Source organism: Schistocerca americana, chromosome 3, assembly GCF_021461395.2.
Source record: "Schistocerca americana isolate TAMUIC-IGC-003095 chromosome 3, iqSchAmer2.1, whole genome shotgun sequence".
Classification (NCBI taxonomy): Eukaryota; Metazoa; Arthropoda; class Insecta; order Orthoptera; family Acrididae; genus Schistocerca; species Schistocerca americana.
The window spans coordinates 359,260,570-359,280,971 of record NC_060121.1 but is presented as its reverse complement, the minus strand read 5'-3'; the positions used below and the strand labels follow the sequence as shown (position 1 = coordinate 359,280,971).

General features: G+C 38.3%; 1 protein-coding gene across 3 annotated transcripts in view; it reads left to right on the top strand.

Moving 5' to 3' along the window:
• LOC124605502 (mucin-17-like) overlaps positions 1-19,240 on the top strand; it is a 208,214-nt gene extending 188,974 nt beyond the window's left edge. For 2 of the 3 annotated variants that reach the window (XM_047137234.1, XM_047137231.1), the window contains 2 exons: positions 2,618-2,718; positions 17,968-19,239. In XM_047137234.1, coding sequence (XP_046993190.1) covers positions 2,618-2,718; positions 17,968-17,971 — 105 coding nt within the window. In that variant the 3' untranslated portion in view covers positions 17,972-19,239. Of the gene's footprint in view, positions 1-2,617; positions 2,719-17,967 lie in introns of all 3 variants that reach the window. The other variant, XM_047137232.1, reaches the window with a different exon arrangement.
• The last annotated feature ends 1,162 nt before the right edge of the window (positions 19,241-20,402 follow it).

Sequence of the window (20,402 nt, the reverse complement as noted above, 5' to 3'; positions counted from 1 at the left end):
AAGTGTTAAAGTGTCAAATAGGCAATAATAATGTTATTGACAGCAATTAGTATAATTTATTTCAATACAGTGTATAGTATCATGCTGTATAAATCTGGTATTTTTTATTTTATTTTATTTATTTATTTTTTTAATGCTGATGATATCGCTTTCACTGACACTGGAAATGACGGAGAGGACCTAAAGGAACAAATCAAAACCAACCTAAGAATTTCCATTATCTGCTTTAAAGACAATGGATTAACTGTAAATCAGAATAAATGTGAAAATGTAATCTGTAATTTATACAGCACTAACATTAGTTGTATGTCTGTTATACTTGTGGGTGTAAGCTTAGAATCACATACTTGTTATGTAAACTGAGAGCATATATGAGTACAAACTTGATGCTTAGCTCCTATTATGCATTTTTTCATAGCCACATAACATACTGCATACTGCTTTGGGGCAGCTCCACTGGGAAAAAAAGAGTTTTTACGTGGCGAAAGGGTGTAGCAGGTGTTTCTAGAAACAACATAGCCTGTAGGTCACCTTTTAAGAAACTGATTGTTGTGACAGTCCTATCATTACTTGTACTTAGCTGCCTAGTCCACCCAATAGAAAACCAAGAGAGCTACAAATTAAGGCATTAATTTCATTATCATAATACATGGCACAAAGAAATTATCAACCAGCTGTTTGCTAGACTGAGCAAGACTCACAATAGTTATATATACCTTCAAGTTAAATTGTTCAGGGCACTACCACTAGAAGCACACACTACCACATTAAAATTTTTTTATAAATGTTATACAAAAGGGGCTTAAAAAGAAAGTTTTTTGTCAGAGAGGAAGACTTTGATTGTGTGAAAGAAGAACTTAAATTTTAACTTATACTCATTGTGAGTTAGCAAGAAAATCTGTATGATTTAACTGTTAAGTTTAATACCATATTATATTATTATATGCCTGAATATTAATAATTTAATATGAACAAATTATTGACATCAGCAGCATGCAGAGTGCTCACAGATTAAAAATAAATAAATAAAAATATTGTAGAAGTATAGAGATGCATGTGAAAATAGATGTTATTTCCTATTTGAAAGAACAAGCAGGAGACTCATTTTCATGTGGTATAAATTAGGCTGCTGTCTCTACAGCTTCATGGTTTGTGTGTGTTTTTCCATTACACTGTGATATGAGAGTCCATGTGTTTTCTTTGAATAGTTTTGAATGAAAATGCTACAAGAACCAAGAGAGAATCTAATTAACGCAATTCTATCTTTCATGTTCTGTTATTTTGTAAACTGCGACTGCGTAAAACAAAGTAAAATCCTGCACCATTACATTGGGTGAAGACAGTAGGTTTTACTTGACTGGTGAGATATGTGTGGATTTTTTCAGGATGCAATCATTCCACCTACATTAATACACTATAGTCGTAACCATAAATACTCAGTTTCAGAACTCAGTAGCATAAAAAATAACCAAAGGATTCTACAATTGAAAATAACTAATAACACATAAGGCAAAATAAATAAAGAGCATTACTCGTACAGAAATCTTTAGTTCACTTAATGTGCAATGTTATTGCATTGTGTATTATTAATGGTGAGAATGAAATTTTAGCATGGTTTTTATTGATTTTTACTGCTGTTTAGAGAATGGCAAAATTAGATTGTCAATATGACTTTAAAGGCTTCATGAAGAAGTGACTGTATTGTTAATATTCTCAGACTGGATAGTCTAGAGACGTCAAGATATATTGAAGCATTTGGTCAGCTTTAAAGTGGTACACTTCATACACGCAAGATGTTACTTTGTTTCTGAGCGGAAATGGATTCTTTTCATATCACAAACTATATTGTGAACTATTCTTGTCAAAAGCCAAACAATGACTTAAAAATAGTTTATTTGCAATTACTTTTCTTTTTTATCTTCTCACACTGATTAAAGATTTAATCTGAGGGCTAACAATGCATTTCCTTTTTGGACAACTGTTAACAACCCTCATCAAGCAACAGTCACCTTGACCCGCTGATTATCATATATATTAAACAGAGAAAAATTTTCTGTCATCTATCCAAACATAGAAATTTAACTGTGAAAGCATGAATTTTGATCATCATGATGGTCTTTTAATTCATGGTCAGTTTGCATAGTGTTGTAAACATGGTCACCTTTGCTGTGACTGTGATTCAATGCTTCCTCATGTCAGACGACTGATAACACACCATATAACTCCCAGCTTTTGAAAGCTCTAAAAAACAGTTCACCAGTACTATTTTTGAGTGGCAGTAATATAGTTTTCTTTCTGTTAAAATATAAATTTGCATTCATCTTAATGTGGCTTTACTTTTCTTAGACTTTTTCACACATTGTGAGTAGGTACATTTAATATAAAAATATTTTGTGCTATTTGTATATGTAGTTAATTCTTTGGCTGTTAAGATTATCTGATATTAAAAAAAATACAGACACAAATAATGTAAACCACTTGTTAAATTACAAGTCTAAAGTAATGAGTTAGCAGATTTGGTTGTGAATTTTCTGTCATATTATGTGGAAGAAATATTTGATTTAAACAACTCTTAATTACCATTACTGTTTGTAAAACTAATCTCATAATGTTACAGGGTGCAACTCGTTCTTTCCAGTCATTCTTTAGGAGTGGCACAAATCTACTGAGCCAGTATTTTAGCCTGGGTTCAGCACAAGCAGGAAACTTCCAGTTACGGTAAATGAAAATGTGACTGCTTATAGCTGATAATTCTTATAATCATTGTTTCTCATATCTCTTCAACTTAATATTGTTTCTGATTTGTCCAATCATTAATTCAATGACTATTAATGTTCATTCATGAAAGACAGCACATTTCTCTAAGCCTATGGACAAAAATTTCTCCCTTGTCCCACTTGATATTTTTGTGTAATCAATTTCTCTTCATTTTCTACTCTCATGAGCTGATGAAAAACTCACCTTGTGCACTTAGCAAATTATAACTGAAGAACTGTGGACTGAGGTGGATTTGGTATATCTTTAATTTTAATAAGTAAAAAACTTCCACAAATTCTCCCAACAACAACTTACACTTGGAGACAGTGGCCAGGTGTGCAACAGCTGTTGTGTGAATGTGTACGAGTCTTCTGAAGAAGGGCTCTGTTCGAAAATTGCAATATTTATAGCATTCTTTTTCTTTGTATCTGCCTGCAGTTCATTGTATTCTCTATGTGATGATTTGCAAATTATTGTTTCCATGTTGTTATTCCCTCCTGCACATTCCATTACCTAATTTTGATAAGATTTAGGTACAGTGATGTGTAAATGTCTACTTTAAATGGCATATGCAGTCACATTTAGAAGTGGGTTGGGAAAGTGTTGATAAGTAACATATATTGCTGGGAAGAAATTTATTCACTGAAACAAGAATAACATGAAATATATGGGAAATAGTTTCAGTTATATGGAAATCTCATTGTTGTGATGATCACAAGCCATTCTGACCCTTGAGTGAGTGTTATAGGAGTGCTGAAAATAGGCAGTGTGAACTGCATAAAGAAAGACTACTTCCTACCCTCCCCAAAATATGGCTAATTAATTTCATAAATCGGTTTTAAGTGAGTAAACTAGAAACACCATTTGGTGAACCCTCTCTTGAAATCGTAACAGAAAGATATTACCCAGAAAAGATTGAGACATGCAGAAGGGTAACAATGACTAAATTACAGCTATGCATACATTTTGAGAGCAGATACTTGGCTGCAAAGGATAGACCATAATCTACAAGAGAAGGATAGTAAGTTGAAATTACAAAGGATGAAGAAAAAGAGAAATACACTCCTGGAAATGGAAAAAAGAACACATTGACACCGGTGTGTCAGACCCACCATTCTTGCTCCGGACACTGTGAGAGGGCTGTACAAGCAATGATCACATGCACGGCACAGCGGACACACCAGGAACCGCGGTGTTGGCCGTCGAATGGTGCTAGCTGCGCAGCATTTGTGCACCGCCGCCGTCAGTGTCAGCCAGTTTGCCGTGGCATACGGAGCTCCATCGCAGTCTTTAACACTGGTAGCATGCCGCGACAGCGTGGACGTGAACCGTATGTGCAGTTGACGGACTTTGTGCGAGGGCGTATAGTGGACATGCGGGAGGCCGGGTGGACGTACCGCCAAATTGCTCAACACGTGGGGCGTGAGGTCTCCACAGTACATCGATGTTGTCGCCAGTGGTCGGCGGAAGGTGCATGTGCCCGTCGATCTGGGACCGGACCGCAGCGACGCACGGATGCACGCCAAGACCGTAGGATCCTACGCAGTGCCGTAGGGGACCGCACCGCCACTTCCCAGCAAATTAGGGACACTGTTGCTCCTGGGGTATCGGCGAGGACCGTTTGCAACCGTCTCCATGAAGCTGGGCTACGGTCCCGCACACCGTTAGGCCGTCTTCCGCTCACGCCCCAACATCGTGCAGCCCGCCTCCAGTGGTGTCGCGACAGGCGGGAATGGAGGGACGAATGGAGACGTGTCGTCTTCAGCGATGAGAGTCGCTTCTGCCTTGGTGCCAATGATGGTCGTATGCGTGTTTGGCGCCGTGCAGGTGAACGCCGCAATCAGGACTGCATACGACCGAGGCACACAGGGCCAACACCCGGCATCATGGTGTGGGGAGCGATCTCCTACACTGGCCATACACCACTGGTGATCGTCGAGGGGACACTGAATAGTGCACGGTACATCCAAACCGTCATCGAACCCATCGTTCTACCATTCCTAGACCGGCAAGGGAACTTGCTGTTCCAACAGGACAATGCACGTCCGCATGTATCCCGTGCCACCCAACGTGCTCTAGAAGGTGTAAGTCAACTACCCTGGCCAGCAACATCTCCGGATCTGTCCCCCATTGAGCATGTTTGGGACTGGATGAAGCGTCGTCTCACGCGGTCTGCATGCCCAGCACGAACGCTGGTCCAACTGAGGCGCCAGGTGGAAATGGCATGGCAAGCCATTCCACAGGACTACATCCAGCATCTCTACGATCGTCTCCATGGGAGAATAGCAGCCTGCATTGCTACGAAAGGTGGATATACACTGTACTAGTGCCGACATTGTGCATGCTCTGTTGCCTGTGTCTATGTGCCTGTGGTTCTGTCAGTGTGATCATGTGATGTATCTGACCCCAGGAATGTGTCAATAAAGTTTCCCCTTCCTGGGACAATGAATTCTCGGTGTTCTTATTTCAATTTCCAGGAGTGTACTATGAAGAGAAATTTTCTAAGGCAGTAATCACCAAGCTACATAGATAGAGTACAGTTCAGTTGTCAGGGACTGAAATATTGTAAGAAAGGGAATATGACCTTCATTCAAATGAAGCCTGGTCAGTGTATCTACCTTTGCCTTACACGCAAGGTGGAACCACATAACTGCAGGTATGGTGGTGCCTTCTACTGGTAAAGAGACTGACGTGTGCACACTGTTTGATGTGGTGCCAGTGTGGTTTCACGCCGAAGAGAAGGTGGTCACACAAGTTATTGTCCACTACAGAACATGCAGGTGAGTAAGCAGGAACAATGAGGAGTGATTTAATTTTTGGAGGTGGAGGGAGTTGGGGGCCGTGAAATGTATCGATGGATGAAGGCTGTGTATGGTGAGAATAGTCTGAGTTGTTCAAGTGTTGTGGAATGGCACAAATGATTCCTTGAGGGGCACGAGTCACTGGAAGACGAGGCTCATCGTGTCATCACACCGGAAATGGTTGCAGAAGTGAATCCTGTAGTCTTGGACAACCGCAGAATCACATTAGATGAAATTCATTGGTTACTGGGTATTAGTGTGGGCACCACCCATACCATAATGCATCAACACTTGAACTTTCGAAAAATCTGTGTGCAGTGGGTTCCCCACCAACTGACCACCGAACAGCACAGTACTCGAATGGCGCTGTCTTTGGTCATCTGCAACTTTATCAGGAGGAGGACTGTCACTGGTGACGAAACATGGTGTCACCATTTAGAACCAGAAAGCAAGTGTCAGAGCAAGCAGTGGAAACATGCAACTTCACCACCTCCAAAGAAATCAAAGGCCATGCATACCAGTTCTGGTAAGCTCATGATGTCCTTCTTTTTTTACTACAAGGGACCACTGCTTGTTGAATTCCTGGAACAGGGAACCACCATCAATTCCCAGCGCTAGCAAGTCACTTTACAGAACCTTAGATGAGCTATCAAGTAGAAACGCTGAGGCATGTTGTCCAATGGCATTATTCTCCTGCATGATAATGCCTGCCCACACACACACGACCAATGCGGCGAAGATGACATTGCAGCAGTTTCGGTGGGAAACCCCGGAACATCCACCGTACAGTCCTGACCCTTCACCGTGTGACTTTAATGTGTTTGGACCTCTAAAACAAGCTATATGCGGACACCAATTCACAACGGATGATGAAGTGTGTGGCTGGGTCCAGGCCTGGATCTGACAGCAGCCCAGTAGCTTCTTCAAGGATGGAATCGTCAGGCTAGTGTCGCAGTGGGATAAATGTGCCAACAGTTTTGGTGACTATTTTCGAGTATGTGCACTGTGTATAACTACATTTTTGAGTTAATAAAATCATTACGTTACTTTGCACTAATGAACAGGTTTCATTTGAATGCCCCTTATAATTCAGGCTGAAGAGACCAGCATAGATGCTGAAAAACTGTATGAGAAAAATTTGTGGGCATGTAATCGAAGATGCCAGCTTCAAATAGAACAGTAGAAAAGAGGTAACTTAAAACCGTAAAATAGGAATCATGTTTAGAAATGAAATCAACGTGAAATGTAGTGAATTAGAACCAAAATGGATGAATGATATATGAAACTACAGGGTTTAAGAGGGTATGTGATGTTAGTTTAGTGATTACAAATTCAAGTTGGATTTACAAAGTACTTGGCAGTATGAGCCCACTGATCATTATGATATTATACCACCTCTGGCCTGGATATATGCTCCGATTCGGTTAGGAAGAGTGTCATAAACTGTTCTATCCTCTCCTGAGGCAAGTTGGCCTGCAACTGTTGTAACTGGCCCTTCATATCCTGTATTCGAGCATTAGGATGGAGCTGATGTCTGAGCTGGTTCCACACATTTTATTGGGAACAGATCTTTGGATCATGCTGGCCACTGGAGTATCTTTGCATCATGCAGACAGTCCACTGATACATGTGCCATGTGAGGATGAACATTGTTCTGCTGAAAAATGGCAGTACATTTCTGAATTCTGTTGCATGAGAGGTAACATATGAAGACATAGGATGTCCGTGATGTAGCATTATGGCACCAGAGTTCCCTCAGTCACTACCAGCCCTGACCTGAAGTCATACCTAATGACTCCACACACCAGGGTGTCAGGAATAACACCACTCTGCCTCTTCAAAACACTGGGAGAATGGGACCTCTCCCTAGGTTCCACTATTCATCAGCACATCTTGCTTTCCAATCATAGCATCACACCATACACAGATGCTTGTCTTGTGGTGTGAACAGCAGCATATTCATGGGACAGTAATCCTCTAGTCCAGTTGCTGCCAGCCTCTGACCAATGGTGTGGCGGTCAGACACAGTTTACAGGAACCTTGATGACAAGTATGCTTGCCCCTCATGTTCCCATTCAGTCCAACACCAGGTCACTGTTACATATGAGTGCTCCACAAATCTGCATATTGCATTATTTGACAAGTCAACCAAATGGAGATCCACAATGAGGCCTCTTTCAAACTCTGCCAAGTGCTGATAACGCTGTCTCACACAAGTATTTGGCATCTCTGTGTCCTTCACAGTTATCACTCAACATCTGATGCTGTTCTTGCCTGTTATACATAGCCTACCAAGTCTGGTAACACAAAACATGAACAACTAACGAACTCTGGTGGCCATTCTACCTGTTGCAGAGAATTACAGCCCTAATCATTTACTTAACTGCCAGTGTTGTGTATATGTACAATGATACACAGACATCTAACCACATCGTCTGGGTGTTTCATGTTTTTTGTCAGGTAGTGTATATGAAGAAACTGGAAAAGCTATGGCTGTAGAAGAGTAGATTCTGAGTACATAAAAATGAAATGTAATTTGAGGAAAACAAAAGATAGTAAAGGGCTTAATGTATTGGGGCTTATGAGAAGGTTATGTTACGTGCGGAATTAAGGGTACATAGATATTAGATATGATAAAATCTCTGCATTAATCAGTGGCGTAGCATGGTTGTAAAGGTTGGAGAGACTCTACAGTTATTATAGGGAGACAAAATAGTACAATAAACAATAATTTAAACAAATGAAACAAAATGCATCAAATAAAACAACAACAACTACTACTACTACCACTACCACTACCACTACCACTACCACTGCCACTAATAATAATAATATTAATAATAATAATATCTAACTTGTTCAAGAAATGATGACTAATTTGTAGAACTCCAGCAATAAGAGAAGAAGCACTTATATTTTCTTGTACACAAGTGCAATGTGCCTGCCTTTTCTTTACACAAATAAGTTGGTTGGTTGGTTGTTTGGGGAAGCAGACCAGACAGCGAGGTCATCGGTCTCATTGGATTAGGGAAGGATGGGGAAGGAAGTCGGCGTGCCCTTTCAGAGGAACCATCCCGGCATTTGCCTGGAGTGATTTAGGGAAATCACGGAAAACCTAAATCAGGATGGCCGGACGCGGTATTGAACCGTCGTCCTCCCGAATGCGAGTCCAGTGTCTAACCACTGCGCCACTCGGTCTACAAACATCTGATCACTGGATAGATCTCCAAGTAGTGTCTTTTCTATTGCTAATGTGCTCAAACATGACAGTTGGGTGTTGGACATTGAACTCCTTAAATAATTCTTCACTCATTTAAGAGTACTCATGCTTCATTCTATGCTTGCTATAATTGCGGGTAGGGTCAAAATCAAACACAAGAACTTCGTTTTTTCTTCATAAACAGAGTTTAAATCATTGTTGACAATGTACTCTAAGAGGATCCTTGGAGATAAATGTTTTTTTCTCATCAGCATATATGTTACACAGTTCATTCTCAAGTTGTTCTTGTTCGTAAAAAGGGTACTGTTCTAGTAACTGAAGCAGTTTCAACTTTGGGAATGCTCTTTGATAGTTTGGGAAACACTTTTCATTCAGAAGTTCAACAAACTGAATTTGGGATAAAGTCTTTAAATCTTCTTTCCATCTGAACAATTTGCAAATCCAGTATCTTGTCAGTTAGTCCCCTGAGAGATGCCTTTTGACTGTCACAGAATGATAAGTTGCCATTCAAACACAAGCTGCATTTAATGCATTCATCAACAAATGTTTCTGTTCTTAATCATCATAAGTTTCTCAAAACAGTTCATATTTCATCGTGGCAAGCAGTTATACTGACCGATTTTGACTGAAGAACATTAAAGAGATGATTAACATAAACAAAGCACCCTCGGTAGAAGCAAAGCAAGTAGACAAACATAGGATCATCCATTCGTCATTTCATTCCCACAGCACAGCTCAAAGATTCTGGGTCCCATTGAGAGTCTGTATCACCAATTATATAATTAAAAATGGTATATAACTCTGAGAAATGACTAGATATTGTTGAAACTGCCCTGGAATGAAAGTGTCAGCGACTGTTGCTTGCATGTGGCAGCTTAAATCCTTTCTCAGTTAGCAATATAATTCATGTTGATGATTTGCTGAAAAACGAATGGAATGTAGTACGATCACTTACAAACATTCGTACTTGTCATATGATTTTGGAGGCATTAACAGTACCAAATTCAGGTGGTGTGCGTAACAATGAATAAACAGCACATAGAAAGAGAACTGCTTCACCAATTTTTGTAGTCCTCTTTCTCTGCCCGCCATTACTGAAGGGCCAGCATATGTTTGACTAATCACTTTTCCTTCCACATTCCATTCTTTCAATACTGCACGAACAATACTTGACAAACTTTCAGCCGTTTATCTCCAGAAACATCATAAAATCCAACGAATCTTTCCTCATTTTTGTCTGCAATACAGTACCTGAATGTTATACTCATTTGACTCTTGCATGACATGTCTAATGTTTCATCAGCTTCAATCGAAATGATATTGCAGTTCTGAATTTCAGATTTTATTTCCTCATTAACTGCCAGAGTTATCATTTATATTACATCATTCTGTATATGTGGAGAAGTTACATTAAAGGTTGCAGATGATGACAGATGGTCTCGGATTAACTGCTCTCCTTGAGCTAGTAAATCCAACAATTCCAGATAGTTACTGTTGTTGCTAGAGGATTCGTTTTCTCGATGGCCGCAAAAGGCTAGTTCTTGTTTACAAATAAATACAATTGCCTGAATAAGACGAGCCAATACTCTCCATCTGGATGCAACTTGTTTGTTGTATTTTGTTGCTGTCAGATGAGCGGCTTCAGAAAGGATGTGCTCAATTCTACTTTTGCCCAATAACTGAAATGATTCTTTGTTCTGCAGGTGACTTTTGATATCTGATTCTTTTGCGCTTTGCTGTCAAAGTTCTTTATTGTACAAATGCCCTCATAGCACCATTCCTTTTCACCACCAAACAGAAGACATATATAACATTATAATCTGTCATTAACTGTATTTGCAGTCAGCGAAGTATACTTTTTGTACCAGGCTGTCTGAAAAGTGCGTTTTTGTTTGGCTTCACTTAAAACTACACTGAGTATAGGAGTAGGTTGTTTATCCTTCAATTCCCACTTCTTTCATTCATTAATGTAAAAAAAGGCATTTTCAATAAAAATTCTATAAGGTGTTCAGTTGCTGGCTCGCTCATGTTGGCGACACAACGAAAATATGCACAAAAATCACACAAGAATGACTATGAACACAAACCGCGTGACTGTTCACTTCCATGTTAAAAGCTAGCATAGAAGCGGTAGAGACTAGTCTCGATACCTGCTAGCAAGCGCAGGGCACCAGCCTTCGTGGAAGAGGTGAGGGGGAGGGGAGCCGAGAGTGCCAACAAAAGCACAGGCACACACAGCCAGGTAAGCGGAGGGAGGCAGAGACTGGGAGCAGTCGAGTCTCAAACAGGCAAATACACCAATACTCAGGGTGTAGCGCGGGCTACAAAAATGATGTCTTCATACATTTAGGGATCTTAGTAGAAAGTTGTTTATATTTTTGTTATGAATTACTATTGCATCTTTTTTAAGCAGGAATACAGGGGAGACTAAGTCCCAAAGTCTCCCCTCACACTACATCACCGGCATTAATAGAAATATGTCATACAACATGATAGAAGAGAAAGAGAAGGCTGACATGGAAGAAGTAGATGCTGATGCTCTTTTACAATTAATTGCAGAACCCCTATACAGTTAGAGTCAGAGGAAAGCATCTTCCAAAATAGCCATACATGCACTATGTTGTCAAACAAATGTTTCAGTCAAGGACAGGTCCTTACTGCATCATTAACTGGAAGTTCTTGAATATTTATTTGGAAAGGTTAACTCTGAACAGATCCATTTATTGACATTTTACAACAAGCACTTTGATGTACTCCACCTCCATTTCTGATGTTTTGGGCTCATGTCTTCCAGTCATCACCGCAGTTAACCAAAGACTATATGTGTAGATAGCAGTGTATGCATCTGCACTTTATATTGACTGGCAGTCAGAAGAGCTGCATGACCACCGATATTAAAACTATCATATGTTAACTCCTTGATCAGACTGTCCCTTGTGCCACTATCTGTTCCCACCTGTGTAATTATTCCCATGCCTCACAGTGCTTTCTTGGAGTGTGGCATAATGTAACATGTTTTGATGCATTTTCCTGAAATAAAGTGATTGTTGCTATTGTACGTTGTTGACAATTTGAAGCTTTGGCAACAGGTACATTTATTATGAAAATGAGTATGTTACAGATAATTTATTTTGACAGTTACACGAAGGTTTTAGCTGAAGGGCCAAATGCCTGCACAATACTTTTCGGGTAATAGATGTTTCAAGATTTTTTTCCTCAAGTAATAGATTTCAAAGTTGGGTTTCTGATGCATGCTTTGTAGGATTGTGAACAACGAATAGAAATCTCAATTGTTATTTGCTACCCATCTGTTCACTTATGATCATTGTTTCTGTGTATCCAATGTGAACTTACAAACTGTTCAGCATATTTGTTTGTCTCATTAATTACTACCATTAACAATATATCATTGAAAATGAATGTGAAAATACTAAGTGGACCCTTGCAGCTGGTGTAAAACTCTAAATACACTTTGTAGAGCCTCCTGAATGTCTCCAGCTGTGGGCCCAAGCGCTGTTGATGGAGCACACAGTGCAGCACTGCCAGGCAGGCTGAACTCAGTTTGCTAATCACAGTTGAAGGGTTAATACTGACTATTAAAGAACTTGAAAATATACCATTTTGTTACAAAGTCTGTTGTAATTTAAAACTATCCAGTGTATTCAATCAACTTAGTTGTGAATTTTGCACTGTCTGTGGACATATCACTATAGGACTTGAGTTGTCATCATTTAGTGAAAATCTCCAAGTATTTGTAGTTAAATGTTCACCACAAATGTTCAGTTATTTGTTTATTTTGACTGTATATTTTCAATGGGATCAAAAATAGGATCAGTACTGTAGGTAAAGCATATACATTGGTGGTTTTGTTAGGTTTCTGTAGATTTATCTTCTACATTACTTACTTTTGTTGAGAAAAGTTTGGTTAACATGGATAGATGGGTGTAGGAGCCACTGTTCAGTCACTGGACAGGGAGGTTTACTTAGAGAAATGAAAAAGTGTGGTGCTGCCATGTGAAACTTACATTTTAATTTGGCATTTAATGTTTTAAGTGGGAGTTTTCTCCCACTCACATGGAGTGAATATCTAAGAGGCATTATGTTGAAAGTGCTGTAAGTGTAAATATTTAGAGTAGCTGACTTCAGTGATTATGTAAACTGCTGTATTTCTTTAAGTTTTAAAAAGTTGAAGTTAAGAAGAAGTTTTATTTATTTATTTATCTCTTGTTCCGGTGATCCATATTGTGACACTATCACAGGATATGGAACGCATCAATTTTACAAGCTTTTGGCAGAATTTATGGTAATACATAAAACAAATCAAAAACAGCAAACAGTAACTTAGGTCCCACTACAAAAAATACATTTTAGAGAGAGATGGAGAATACAAAAAAAACAACAGTAAACAGTAACTTAGGTCCCACTACAAAAAATACATTTTAGAGATAGATAAAGATTACAAAATAATAAGTGTTACAGAGAAATAAATATTGCAAAATATGTGTTTACAATAAAAATATCTGGTATTACAAATACAAATTTGGGCATACATTTGCAATTTACAATACAAGAAATGTTAAACACTGTAGTTCAGGAACTCTTCTATTGTATGAAATGATCCTTGCAATAGTAACTGCCTTAAGGTTTTTTTAAACAAGAGATCATCATCTACCAAACACTTAATTCTTGAAGGGAGGGCATTAAAAATCTTACAGCCACTGAAATGGACTCCTTTTTGCACCATACTTAGATTTGGCTGTTCATGGTGGATATCATCTTTCCTTCTAGTATTGTGACTGTGATGTGCACTATTCAGCCTAAAGATGGATTTTTCTTTCCTTAAAAAGCACATCAATGAGAATATACATTGCGCAGTGGATGTAAGTATTTCAAGCTTCTTAAAAATATTCCTGCATGTGGCTCTAGGATGGACTCCACACATGATCCTTATGGCTCTTTTTTGTACACACAGTACTTTTTTAGCCAGTGGCTGATTTCCCCAAAATATAATTCCAAATGCCATAATTCCATGAACATAACCATAATACGCTGACTTCATGGTTTTCATATTTCTATAAGAAGAAACAATGCGCAATGCGTATGTTGCTGAACTTAGTCTTTTGGATAGATCCACGATGTGGTTTGACCAATTCAGTTTGCTATCAATATGCAAGCCTACGTATTTTGAGGAATCTACCCTGGTTATTGTCTGCTCACCTATTTTTATGACTATTTCCTCATCTTTGGATGTTTTGTGGAACTGAATGTAGTTTGTTTTACAGTAATTTCAAGAAAGACCATTAATGTTGAACCAGTTCACCGTTTCATTTAAAACCTTATTTGATGTTACCTCAAGTTTATCTACTGAATTATCAATAAGTAGTGTAGTGTCATCCGCGAAAATGGAAGACGATGTTGAGATTTAGCCGCTAGTTAATACCTCTTGATAAAAATATGCAACCACAGTCATCAGGTTAGTAATCCAATCCACTGGCTTCTGAAACATCAACATGAAAGGCATATTGGTGAAGTATTGTGGTTAATCTTTAGGCCCACCATGTACTGTCAGCAAATATAAGCTTCCAATTTCATTTGTTGATGATGATATAGTGAGGAAATTTTATTTTATTGTCTGTACTTCAACCACTACCTCTGTGCTGACTGTTATCATTTAATGGGGCTAGCCTCTGGCTATCAGATAGATTATATAATGGTAAGACAGAGATTTAGGAAGCAGGTTTTAAATTGTAAGACATTTCCAGGGGCAGAAGTGGACTCTGACCACAATCTATTGGCTATGAACTGTAGATTAAAACTGAAGAAACTGCAAAAAGGTGGGAATTTAAGGAGATGGGACCTGGATAAACTGACGAAACCAGAGGTTCTACAGAGTTTCAGGGAGAGCATAAGGGAATAATTGACAGAAATGGGGGAAAGAAATACAGTAGAAGAAGAATGGGTAGCTTTGAGGGATGAAGTAGTGAAGGCAGCAGAGGATCAAGTCAGTAAAAAGACGAGGGCTAGTAGAAATCCTTGGGTAACAGAAGAAATATTGAATTTAATTGATGAAAGGAGAAAATATAAAAATGCAGTAAATGAAGCATGCAAAAAGGAATACAAACGTCTCAAAAATGAGATCGACAGGAAGTGCAAAATGGCTAAGCAGGGATGGCTAGAGGATAAATATAAGGATGTAGAGGCTTATCTCACTAGGGGTAAGATAGATACTGCCTACAGGAAAATTAAAGAGACCTTTGGAGAAAAGAAAACCACTTGTATGAATATCAAGAGCTCAGATGGAAACCCAGTTCTGAGTAAAGAAGGGAAAGCAGAAAGGTGGAAGGAGTATATAGAGGGTCTATACAAGGGTGGTGTACTTGAGGACAATATTATGGAAATGGAAGAGGATGTAGATGAAGATGAAATAGGAGATATGATACTGCGTGAAGAGTTTGACAGAGCACTGAAAGACCTGAGTCGAAACAAGGCCCCTGGAGTAGACAACATTCCATTAGAACTACTGACAGCCTTGGGAGAGCCAGTTCTGACAAAACTCTACCATCTGGTGAGCAAGATGTATGAGACAGGCGAAATACCCTCAGACTTCAAGAAGAATATAATAATTCCAATCCCAAAGAAAGCAGGTGTTGACAGATGTGAAAATTACCAAACTATCAGTTTAATTAGTCACAGCTGCAAAATACTAACGCGAATTCTTTACAGACGAATGGAAAAACTAGTAGAAGCCGACCTTGGGGAAGATGAGTTTGTATTCCGTAGAAATATTGGAACACGTGAGGCAATACTGACCCTACGACTTATCTTAGAAGCTAGATTAAGGAAAGGCAAACCTACGTTTCTAGCATTTGTAGACTTCGAGAAAGCTTTTGACAATGTTGACTGGAATTCTCTCTTTCAAATTCTGAAGGTGGCAGGGGTAAAATACAGGGAGCGAAAGGCTATTTACAATTTGTATAGAAACCAAATGGCAGTTATAAGAGTTGAGGGGCATGAAAGGGAAGCAGTGGTTGGAAAGGGAGTGAGACAGGGTTGTAGCCTCTCCCCGATGTTGTTCCATCTGTATATTGAGCAAGCAGTAAAGGAAACAAAAGAAAAGTTCGGAGTAGGTATTAAAATCCATGGAGAAGAAATAAAAACTTTAAGGTTCGCCGATGACATTGTAATTCTGTCAGAGACAGCAAAGGACTTGGAAGAGCAGTTGAACGGAGTGGACAGTGTCTTGAAAGGAGGATATAAGATGAACATCAACAAAAGCAAAATGAGGATAATGGAATGTTGTCAAATTAAGTCGGGTGATGCTGAGGGAATTAGATTAGGAAATGAGACACTTAAAGTAGTAAAGGAGCTTTGCTATTTGGGGAGCAAAATAACTGATGATGGTCGAAGTAGAGAGGATATAAAATGTAGACTGGCAATGGCAAGGAAAGAGTTTCTGAAGAAGAGAAATTTGTTAACATCGAGTATAGATTTAAGTGTCAGGAAGTCGTTTCTGAAAGTATTTGTATGGAGTGTAGCCATGTACGGAAGTGAAACATGGATGATAAATAGTTTAGACAAGAAGAGAATAGAAGCTTTTGAAATGTGGTGCTACAGAAGAATGCTGAAGATTAGATGGGTAGATCACATAACTAATGAGGAGGTATTGAACAGAATTGGGGAGAAGAGGAGTTTGTGGCATAAGCTGACAAGAAGTAGGGATCGGTTGGTAGGACATGTTCTGAGGCATGAAGGGATCACAAATTTAGCATTGGAGGGCAGTGTGGAGGGTAAAAATCGTAGAGGGAGACCAAGAGATGAATACATTAAGCAGACTCAGAAGGATGTAGGCTGCAGTACATACTGGGAGACGAAGCAGCTTGCACAGGATAGAGTAGCATGGAGAGCTGCATCAAACCAGTCTCAGGACTGCAGACAACAACAACAACAGCCTCTGGCACATACATTATTATTATAATTTATGTCTGTTTCTCTCAGCTATAATTTTATATTATTTTTGTCAGTGTTATCCAAATTCACTTACTTTATACTTGGTAGAAATAACTATCCTCACAGATGAGTTTGTATTGATTGTTGGATCATGTAAAATGTCTTTGCGGCACACACATTTCACTTCCCATTCTGTGCAATTTGTGCAACTACATAATGCTGAACTGTAAGAAGTACAGCTAATACTTTTGGAAATTCTGACAGAATTCTTCAGTTTTCCAATATTTATGTGAATGTTGAATTTTTGTTAGCTGTCATTGGCAATATTCGCAATATCATTTCTGATATCAGTTGCTGTAGTGTATCTCATGGTTAGGATGTGATTCCCTTATTGTGAGAAAGCACAATAAATGCAGAAGTATATGAACACATTTGATAGTATTGTGTACTGCTTATAGAAGAGGAACAATTTGAAGATGATGATTATTTGTATTGGCATGACAATGCAACCTGTGAGAAAGCAGCATTTGTGAGGCAATGGTTTGTGGACAGTAACAGTCCTGAAATGGACTGGTCTGCTCAGAGTCCTGACCTGAACCCAGTGGAACTCCTTGAAGATGAGCTATAACGTTGACTTCACTCCAGACACCAGTGTCCAATATCACCACCTACTCAGATTTTGGCTGTTGAAGAATTAGGGGCTGCCATTCCTCCATACCTATACAGAAACTTCACTAAGAGTGTCCACAGCAGTGTTAAAGCTGTCATAAGGGTGAAGGGTAGGCTGCTAATAGGTGCCCAAATACTTTTTATCAAGGAGCTTATATGTGGTTGTGTGTGTCAGGCTCTGAAGAAAAATGTGGATTGAATAGCTAAGCTACAGTATTCAGTCACTTCTTTTAGCAATTGTCCACTGCTCAATGCTTCTGCAAAGCGAATTTTCTTCACACATTATTTACACATTCAGTAATTTATATTTTGTTCAAAAATTTACATTATTAATATTTTCATTTTAAGTTTTTGATTGTGTGGGATATCCAGGTGTCAAGGTTGTAAGAGACCCATGCAGCCATGCCTAATACCTAAATTTTGCTTTACTTTCCTCCCTATGCTGATTATTCATGTAATTACACTAACATAATTTGTACATGTTTTAAGCATTTTGTACAAATTAGAAAGCATACCTCTTATATTCATTTCTACATGCAATTCAAACAATGGACTTTGGTTTTTCTCTTTCAGGTGAAACAATGGAAAGAATACATGAAGAATCATATGGCAACTTGCAATACTAATATCTCAGGATGGAAGTACCAAATTCAGGGAATAACCAATTTAATTAATATGCTACATTTGTGATTTGTGGCATTCAGTTTGGTAAAGAAGTTCCTTATTTTATATCCCAGTCTATTTTGTGTACTTCAGTCATATGAGGGTATCTCTTTTGAGGAAGTGACAAAGTACAGAAAGGCTGTGCAAGGACAAATAACTTCATAAAAACTTGTCAACAACAGCTGACTTAGATCCTAGTGTGTATTTTGTTTTGGGTTTGTATGAATCTTTTTCAACTGAGACAAATCAGTATCTTGAAGATTCACAGCATTTAAAGTCCACATTTTGTTCAACTGTGATGCATCTTGCAAACCCAAAATTAAATGCATAAAACTGAACTCCAGTGTTAGATGACTGTTCATAAGGATCACTTGTCTACTGGAGTAATAGCATAATTTTTTGTCATTAATGAAAAGCAAAAATCATTTATTTCCACTAACAGATGACCACCCGTTTATGTGTAACAGCTTTAACTGTCCTGTGCTTAAGATGGAATTTCTGCTTGATGTGGTTTTGATTAACAATGTGTAAAATGACATCTGGTATAGTTGTAAATATTACACTATCTTTTTTTAATTTTCGTTTTGTAAATATATTTGGATCTCACACCACCTAAGATCCTGTGTAATGAGGTACTGTACATGCTCTTGCTTCGATAACATTATTATCACAGTCTGAAGTTCATATTACTGTTTCATTTCAGTTGAATGACCAGAAATGAAATTTACGTTCTAGAATCATTTATCTTGATACTTTTTTAATTTGTGGATGTTAATTTCCTTTAAAGCAGCAGCTTGACTCAATGTTGTATTATGAAACCGCCACAGTAGTTTTCCAGTTAAGAGAAAGTACAAAGTGCTTGTAATTTTTTTTAAAATATGAGACTTAGTATAATGCTCCAAAATGATCTTTGCAGTGTGACTGAGGATAAAACTAAGACACAAATAATGCATATATGTTGTAAACCAAGATTTATTAACAATTATCAGCTAAGCTGCTGACATTCCAGAAAATGTTTTCAGTATGTAATCTCCCAATTCATTGTTGATAACAGAAAATTTTTGGTAGTTCTTCTACTGATATGTACATTATTTATGTCTCTCAGAGGACTAGGTGCAGTTACTTTCAGAAAAAACGTGTATAAAATTGCTTTTGTTGTTTGTACAGTGTATGTTTGTTTGTATAATAATAAATGATACTTGTTAATAAAATGTCATTAGTTTCTTATTGCTCATATTCCCAATAAGAACACAAGGAAGACATTTCAAAGTCAAAAGTAAATAGATCAACAGAAACAGGATTTTACCCATTTTTGTATTTACTTTGTACATTTGTTTATATAATTTCTTCTATTTGCAAATGCGTTTGCGAGAGAGTGTGTATGTTGTCAACTTTTGACAAAGGCCTTGTTGGCCGAAAGTAAGGTTACCAACAATATATTTTGTTGTGCCTTTCTGTGACTCAGCATCTCTGCTATATGGTGAATAGTGAATACTATCCTTTTCATTCTATTGAGAAATCTAGATATTCTTTCACTCAGATGACTGCACCACAGATGTACATAAAGAGATGAGACATGCAACACTTTATCTGTAGTTTTAAATTCTGGTCTTAAAATTATTTGCTGGCACTCTTTCATACATGTGACTTGAGTACAAACATACAGATCATAAGTTATTTATGTATACAGGGTGGTCCATTGATCGTGACCGGGCCAAATATCTCATGAAATAAGCATTTATTATTACATATTAGTGTAGTACGTAAAGAAATATGAATGTTTTAGTTGGACCATTTTTTTTGCTTTGTGATAGATGGCTCTGTAATACTCACAAACATATGACTCACAATTTTAGACGAACAGTTGGTAACAGATAGGTTTTTTAAATTAAAATACAGAACGTAGTTACGATTGAACATTTTGTTTTGGTTGTTCCAATGTGATACATGTGCCTTTGTGAACTTATCATTTCTGAGAATGCATGCTGTTACATCATGATTACTTGTAAATACCACATTAATGCAATAAATGCTCAAAATGATGTCCGTCAACCTCAATGCATTTGGCAATACGTGTAACGACATTCCTCTCAACAGCAAGTTGTTTGCCTTCCGTAATATTCGCACATGCATTGACAATGCGCTGACGCATCCTTCAACTTTCCCTACAGAAAGAAATCCGGGGACATCAGATCTGGTGAATGTGCGGGCCATGGTATGGTGCTTTGACGACCAATCCAGCGGTCGTGAAATATGCTATTCAGTACTGCTTCAACTGCACGCGAGCTATTTGCCTGACATCCATCATGTTGGAAGTACATTGCCATTCTGTCATGCAGTGAAAC